The sequence below is a fragment of the Colobus angolensis genome, unplaced genomic scaffold (assembly GCF_000951035.1).
Source record: "Colobus angolensis palliatus isolate OR3802 unplaced genomic scaffold, Cang.pa_1.0 Scaffold10, whole genome shotgun sequence".
NCBI lineage: Eukaryota > Metazoa > Chordata > Mammalia > Primates > Cercopithecidae > Colobus > Colobus angolensis.
The window spans coordinates 21,335,994-21,344,237 of NW_012110919.1; the positions used below are offsets into that span (position 1 = coordinate 21,335,994).

General features: G+C 44.6%; 1 protein-coding gene across 2 annotated transcripts in view; it reads right to left on the reverse strand.

Annotated features, from left to right (window-relative positions):
* GIT2 (G protein-coupled receptor kinase interacting ArfGAP 2) overlaps window positions 1-5,141 on the reverse strand; it is a 67,947-nt gene extending 62,806 nt beyond the window's left edge. For both annotated transcript variants that reach the window (XM_011936243.1, XM_011936250.1), the window contains exons 1-2: window positions 4,929-5,141; window positions 394-527 (exon numbers count right to left, since the gene is read on the reverse strand). In XM_011936243.1, coding sequence (XP_011791633.1) covers window positions 394-527; window positions 4,929-4,980 — 186 coding nt within the window. In that variant the 5' untranslated portion in view covers window positions 4,981-5,141. The remainder of the gene's footprint in view (window positions 1-393; window positions 528-4,928) is intronic.
* Between the last annotated feature and the right edge of the window lie 3,103 nt (window positions 5,142-8,244).

Consider the following 8,244-nt stretch of genomic DNA (forward strand, 5'->3'; position numbering starts at 1 on the left):
CTGGAGGCAGAGGTTGCAGTGAGCTGAGATCACGCCACTGCACTCCAGCCTGGATGACAGAGACTCTGTCTCAAAAAAAAAAAAAATTTTTTTTTCTAGTGACAGTCTAGAAAGTCAACAGTGCAACATTACCAAGGTATTTTAATGACTATCCATCTATGTACCTATAATTGAGCTGTTTGGACAAGATTTATGTCAAATAGGAAGAAAAGTCTTAAATGATGAATTCAATACAGATAATATTTGTAAGTAGCATTGATGGGCATGCCATCTCTATTCAATTATGAAACAGTTTTGTCTTATGGAAGAAGTATGCCAGGAGAAATTTTAGTTGTTAACACGATGAGCCCTAAAATGTAAATTACCATCAGGAGAATTCTTCTTATCCTTTACCTGAAGCAATGTTGGAGGCCATGGTGTGTGTTTCAGATGCCTCACTTGGGAGATATGGCGCCCTAGACTCCGATGGACACTGCAGCACTCATCACATATAAACGTTCCCCTATTTACTGATGCCCAGGAAGGATCTGGAAAGAGAGTGAAATCTCAGTGGCAGGGATACCAGCAGGTTGCTATACCGCCAGATGGCGAAAGACGACTAAGGTTTGCTTTGTCAGAAAAATGAGACATTTTTGTTTTAGTATGCTCATCAATGCATCAAGCTGGTTATCTTGTCGGATGATATGACCTAACTTGGCTGATTAGGTACAATGCTAATTGAGACTAAAAACATCAGTGGGAGCCTTGGGTAAACAGCCATCTTCTTTCTGGTTCAGGGCCACAGTTTGTAGCCCTAATGTGGATGTACCATTTCAGATGCATGCTCTTTCATTCAAGGTAAGAAAGCAAATTGAGAGGGTACTGACGAATGATTTTGGATCCATCTCCATAAAAACCAAGATAATACAATTTTTTTTTTTTTAAGATGGAGTCTCACTCTGTCACCCAGGTTGGAGTACAGTGCCACAATCTTGGCTCACTGCAACCTCTCTCTCCCAGGTTCAAGCGATTCTCCTGCCTCAGCCTCCCAAGTAGCTGGGATTACAGGCATGCACCACCATGCCCGGCTAATTTTTGTATTTTTAGCAGAGACAGGGATTCATCGTGTTGGTCAGGTTGCTCTCAAACTCCTGATCTCAGGTGATCTGCCCACCTCGGCCTCCCAAAGTGCTGAGATTACAGGCGTGAGCCACTGCACCGAGCCAAGATAACATAATTTTCACAGTGAATTATGCAGATAGCATTTTCTGCAGTAAATAGTGTAAAGACTGCTGTCCTAATTCACTGCTATGAATCAAGATGCCAATATGCTTAGAAGAAAGCTGCGAGTTACAGAATCATAAAATCACTCAGCTGCTATGGTTCTGAGAACAGGGAAACCTGGCCTCTTCCATTAGGAAATGTTCTATGATATCCATCAAATTTTTTTTTTTTTTTTGAGACAGTCTCATTCTGTTCCCTAGGATGGAGTGCAGTGGCGCAATCTCGGCTCACTGCAACTTCTGCCTCCAGGGTTCAAACGATTCTCCTGCCTCAGCCTCCCGAGTAGCTGGAATTACACGCATGTGCCACCAGCTCAGCTAATTTTTGTTATTTTTAGTACAGACGAGGTTTCACCATGTTGGCCAGGCTGGTCTCAAACTCCTGACCTCAGGTGATCCACCCACCTTGGCCTCCCAAAGTGCTGGGATTACAGGTGTGAGCCACTGTGCCCAGCTAATTACTTGTTTTACATAAACTACCAAGTCCAATCCTGCAATTGATCTGAAAAAAAAAAGAAGTTGCAATAACAGCAGCTTCACAGAGGCAAAGATGTAAAATAAAAATGAGTAATATTTTTAGTGTGTGTATAATACTTTTTTCCCTTTAAAATCATAGAGCTTCATTAGATGTCCTTGGAAACATGGGATAATTTCATACTTGGCAAGCAGGATGGATCTGGGTAAGTAAACTGAATACTTCGAAACCTCAAAGAAAGACCTACATTTCATCAGACTCACAATGGGGTGACAATAGGTGCCACTTAAGCTGCCTGGTCAAAGCGTTACATTTAAAAATTCTTCAATGTCCACAAAAATCTCTAAAATGCATGTACACCATCTTTACCATTTTTTAAGTTTATTCAAACCCATTCAAACCATATAATGAAAAATTATGGGCTTTCAATCAAAGACAAATCCTGGGACCAAGTGACTATGGTGGTTAAGAGGGTTGGCTCTAGAGACAAGCAGTTTAGGGTTTGAACCCCAACTCTGCCACTTCTTGCACAATGATCTCAGACAAGCTACTTCTCTGAGTGTTTTCACCATGGCTCAAATGAGAATAACAACATATCTCAGGATAGTGAAGATATAGAGAATAAGTGAGGTACCTCACACATAGTAAAGTAGTAACGTTAGCTGTTATATCTTTTCTAAATTATTTTCTCAGTAATTCAGATATTTTCTAGATGTGAAATTCACAATCACTGGAAAAAGTTTTTGATGGGAAATATTTAAAACATTGAACATTTCATGTGACCACTATACTACTGTACTGAAAATCTCAGAGTGTGATGTACTTGAAACGAACCAGATTCATTAAAAAAACAAACACACACACACAAAAGTAGAATATTTAAGAAGAAGTGATCATGGTTAAATGTTTGCATAAAATAAAACAGAATAAAAATAATTGAATTTAGTATAACTGTCACTGTTACTATATCATCCTAAAAAGCAGAGATTGGAAATGTCCAGATGAAGGAGCTCTACAAAGATGCATAACAACACTGCTCCCTGCAGTATAGTACTGTCACTAATGGCCAAAAAAAAAAAAAAAGACTGTTTTGAAGCATACCTTTGGTTTTCACTTATCATTCAGAGGATTTGCACTATTCTTTTTTTTAGCAAGTATTTAACACATATTAATTAAGACAAGTATTCAACTAACCACTTTAGCGTCCTGGATCAGAATCCCATGCAAAGAATATTAGAATAGTAACATAGTAAAATAAAAATAAGTTTGTATGAATGAGATTGGGTAAAACCCTTTAAGTTCATCTGGAGGATTTATGCCTGGGCTCCAGGGACACCACAAATGAACTTCAAAAATGTCCGTGACTCCCCTAGACAAATCTTAGGTAAATTCGTTCATGTGCATTTTATGGGAGAAGGCCTTAGCATTCATCAGAATCTCAAAGGGGTCCCTAACCCTACAGGTAATTCTCTCAGTAGGGTCTTGCAGAAAAGGCAGCACAAATTCCAGGCTGCTCAATTTCACAGAATATTTCCAGGTAGCCTACTTATATTCAAACAGGAAGGAAGTGACTCAAGTCTCTGCAGATTAGGCGTATGAGACAACAACTAAAGCGATACAATGGAAGAGAAAGTGTTCTGAAATGCACAAAATGCTGCAAAAGTGTATTTAGGATGGCAATGGAGGAACAATTTTGCTTTGCCCCGTACCCCATCAAGAAGCAAAACAATATGCATTCCAAGAGGAAGTTAGAAGCTAGACACATGTGAATCAAACACATCACAGAAAGTTCAACTGAAAATAGGCAAGAAAATAAGGAAGTGGAACAAATAACATTTTTAGAGAAAACGATGGAGTTTGAGTTTGTATAATTCACACTAACTTGGTTTAGAAAACGCTTCTTTTTAAACTCCTTCATACCCCCTTCCTATCGTCAAAGGAAACTGGTAACACCTGCACTGTACGAGCCATTAAAACCACCACATGAGGTTTGAGTTACCATAGTTCTATTTACAATCAGTCTTCACTTCCAAATGACAAGCTGAAGATCAGAACAGTTGCAAAGCCAGTAGTGTTCAATGATTTAAGTTTGTTTATTGGACACTATTGTGCCAAGAAAGCCATGTTACCTTCGAATTAACTCAAAGCCAATACATCCAAGCACCTAAAACAGCATGTAATAATCTATCCAGAGACCTGACAATTCAGTTGCAATTGCTGAGACACGCTTGATCTCTAAATGTGAATATCCTGTATGAACAGTTATGCATCATTATGAAGGAACGGCTTTAGCGTTTCAATGCCCTATATTGCTGGTGATTTTGCGTTTGTTTCAGTTGTAATCAACGTATGATTTAGATAGTTCTAGCTTTAAGGGACTGCAAGGGTTCTATTGTAGACAGCATAACGCAAAAAAGAAAAGCCTTAGATGATATGATCCTACGAGTATTCATTGAATCTTCCTCACCACTGAGCGTGATACTCCCGATTATCCTCATCGAAAAAAATGAGGAAATCAAGCCAAGTGACCAAGTAAAGTCACGAGCCCAAGGTCACCCAGAAGCAAAATCTAGTTTGAACCCAGGCCATTCAGATCCTCAAACTTGAGACACGCACTGCCTCCTAAGTGCTGGTTGTGTCTGGAAGACCCCGATCTCCTGGCAATTCTCCCCGACGGAGTAGCTGTCGGATGTCAGGGGCGGGGAAGTCATCTACGGGGACCCACTGGCGAGACTCAGGGAGTGTCATCCTCCCCGGGCAGGGCACCCAGGAGGAGAAGGGGTCTAGCGGGAGGTGACACCTGCAGCCTCTGGAGGCTGCAGCCGGGAGGACGCTCGCATTTTACTTCTGTAATTGGCTTTCCTGTGGATTGCCCAAGCCCCTTCCTGTTGGGGGAGCAGCCCTGGCCCCCGTCACCTCCCCAGCTGGCCTGGGACGGAGAGAACGGGAGGGAACTAGAGGAAAGGGAGGGCCGCGAGGTACGGGGAGGGCGGCGGCCCCCTGCCCGCCAGTCTCTGACAGGCCCGGGACGGGTCCCGCCCCAAGGCCGCCCCGGGACCTGTTCGTTGAGACCCTAGCAGCGGGCTGCGAACGCTTGACCGCGGGATGCCGCCTGACCTGAGTGGGCGGCCCCGGGGTAGGGGTCCGGGCCAGGAAAGCAGAGGGGAGCGGGCCCGGCCGGTGCGACTCACCCGGCCCGCTGCAGTCAGCGCACACCTCGCTGCTCCGGAGCCGTTTCGACATGGCTCCCGCCTCCCACCTGCCGGGAACTAGAGGCCCGGGGACAGCAAAGGCGGCGGCGGCGGCGCTTCCGCTCTAACGGGTCCCAGCGGCGGCGGCGCTGACGGCGGCGCCTCTCCCCTCAGCGCCTTGCAGCCTTGGCATAGCACGCAAGCGCGGGGAGGCGCCCTTCTGTGAGTGTCAGGTCATGTGACCGGAAAGGGCACGCTGCCTTGTCGCCATCTTGAGTGAGGGCAGGAGACTGCTGGACCATCATCTGTCCTACCTTTAAATACTGAATTTGGGTCTCCCTCTCTGGCAGAAATTCCCCTCGTCCCAACTGATTAATACCAGGGGAAGCAGCAATATCTTGTGATGAGAACCCTGCAGCCACAACCTTCCTGAGGCAATCAATGGTCAAGTTCATTGATTCATTCCTTTATTCAACAAATATTTATCAAGTACTTACCATGTTTTATACAATGTCCCAGCCACTGGAGAAACAGCAGTGAGCAAAGACTGAATTTCTAGTCCTTATGAAGCTTGCATTTTACTGAGGTAGATAACGTAAAATAAGAGTATATTATATGATTCCAGGCTGGGCGCGGTGGCTCACTCTTGTAACCTCAACACTTTGGAAGGTTGAGGCAGGCGGATCACTTGAGGCAGGAGTTGGGAGACCAGCCTGGGCAACATAGTGAAACCCCATCTCTACTAAAAATACAAAAATTGGCCGGGCACGGTGACTCACGGCTGTAATCCCAGCACTTTCAGAGGCCGAGGCGGGTGGATCACGAGGTCAGAAGTTCAAGACCAGCCTGGCCAAGATGGTGAAACCCCGTCTCTACTAAAAATACAAAAATTAGCCAGGCACAGTGGCAGGTGCCTGTAATCCCAGCTACTTGGGAGGCAGAGGCAGGAGCTTGAACCCAGGGGGTGGATGGAGGTTGCAGTGAGCCGAGATCACGCCATTGCACTCCATTCTGTCTCAAAAAAAAAAAAAAAAAAGATTGGCCAGGCGTGGTGGCGCATGCCTGTAATCTCAGATACTCAGGAGGCTGAGGCGTGAGAATCGCTTGAAGCTGGGAGGTGGAGGTTGCAGTGAGCAGAGATCGTATCACTGCACTCCAGCCTGGACGACAGAGTGAGACTGTCTCAAAAACCACTTCAACAACAACAACAAAAATAACAAAAAAGAATATATTAAAAAAAAAAGAATATATTAGATGATTCCTTATTTAGGCTTCAGTTTTAATCTCATCTTCAAAATTAAGATAATGCATTGTTTACTTCTAGTCCATGATTTGTTTTTGTATGGCTTGCTACTTAAGAATGATTTTTACATTTTTAAAGAGTTGCCAGATGAAAATGAAGGAGAAGAGAGAGAGGGAAAGAAAGAAAAAGAGGAAGAAGAATATGCGACAAAACTTGTATGTGACCAGCAAAGTTAAACATTCATTTTGGCTAAGGACAGATGAAATAAATTATGGGAAAAATGTGATATACCTACCTGCTGGATAGTAACCCCTCAGTAAATAGTAGCTCCCATAATTATGGATATTGCTATTATTTTCTAATTACTGTTTTTCTTCATATGCGTGGAATTTGAGAATAAGAATAGCTAACCTGGGATAATTTACAGAATGGTGTGAGATAAACACAATGAAATGAGGTGAATCAGTGTGAAGGAGAAAGGAGATGTGGCCCTAATGCCAATGATTACTTATTGTCTGTCTTACATATAAACACAACTATGATCTCCATTCAGCAAATATTGAATGCCTGTTGTGAGCCAGGTACTATTTTGGTTTTAGATACTCTGGTAAGCAAAATGATGTGATTCCTGTCATTGTGGGGTTTTCTGATTAATGAGATAGGGAGATTTTCAAAAAACATGGGAAGATGCAGAAGAAGAACATTAAGTTGCAAAAGGCATCTGAAAGAATAAGTGCTGGAAGAGGCCTCAAAGCACCGGTCTTGAGTTCATCTCTACAGTGTGATAAATGTGTGATGTAGGAATAATCACAGAATTCCCACGCATTCCACAGTTAGAGTATCCGGGTGCCATCCTGGTGCTCCTGCATCCTGTTTTGGTTTAACAACTCAAAAATCTGGGCTCCACATCTGTGGAGAATGGATTAGGTTGGCATTCTTGAACAGCTGTGTTGCAGGCATCTGAAGAGCTGGATGTGCATATGCTCAGAGGGCAGAGGGAATGTTTTCACAATGCATTAAATAGCTTCACCCTGCTATGTGGTCTAGTTGTAGACAGCTGAGCTGAAGCAGCAGCAGAAAGTTCAAGCCCATGAGTAGCTAGCTGTAAGTTGTTTTGGTTCTTCATTGAGTCAAGGAGGCATAGTGCCTGAAACACAAAGAATAAACTTCATATTCGCAGACTGTGGTCAAATACGTGTATTATTTATCAATCCTTTCAGCCATAACCTCAAATCCAAAAAGCTAGCTTAAAAATGACACTCATACATGGACTAAATCACCACCATAGGTAGCCATTGAATCATAACCTGGTTCGGAGTTCAAATAGAAGCGGTTTTTCAACTGAGGACGATTTTTCTCCCCGAGGCGACATTTGGCAATATCTGGAGAAACATGTTTTGGGGAGTGCTACTGGCATTGAGTGGGGAGAAAGACCAGGGAAACCGCTCAGCATCCTACAAAGGACCGGACAACCCCCACACAAAAACTGTCCAGTTCAATATGTGCCGAGGTTGAGAAATCATGAAGTAGAAATATCCCCTTTCATGCAAATACTGTATTTGAAGCCACTTCGCCAGGGTTTAGAGTTCCTCCTTCAAAAATTATCCGGTGTTGCCCACTTCCAAAATGGCTTTTGACCCATCGTGGAAGCATCGGCCCCGCTCCAAAAAGGCTGCAAGGGTGTCGGCAGCTGGAATGGTTTGGTCTGGGGCTCAGTTGTCACCCCCTGACTGTAGAGCCAATGGAAGAGGCCCAGTTGTGGACCGAACCACATGGGGCCGCTGGAGCAGGGGGAAAGAAGCTGGGGACAGGTAGACGGAACTTTCCGTGTGGAGATCTTTGGCCAAGAGAATGAGCCGCAGCTCTGGTCTGTGGTCTGCACTGGGTTTCTCGGTGTGAGCTGGAGGGGGGTGCAATGGCGCGGACGTCGGACCCGGTGCCCGAGGTCGCCTACCCCCGCCGCGGCGTGCGGTGGTTCGCTCTCCGCACTTCCCTGTTTGGGGCAGTTAGGTCCGCAGAAGTCGGTCCGCGAGCTGTCAGCGCGGGCAGGAACGCCGCGGGGCGCGGGGTGGG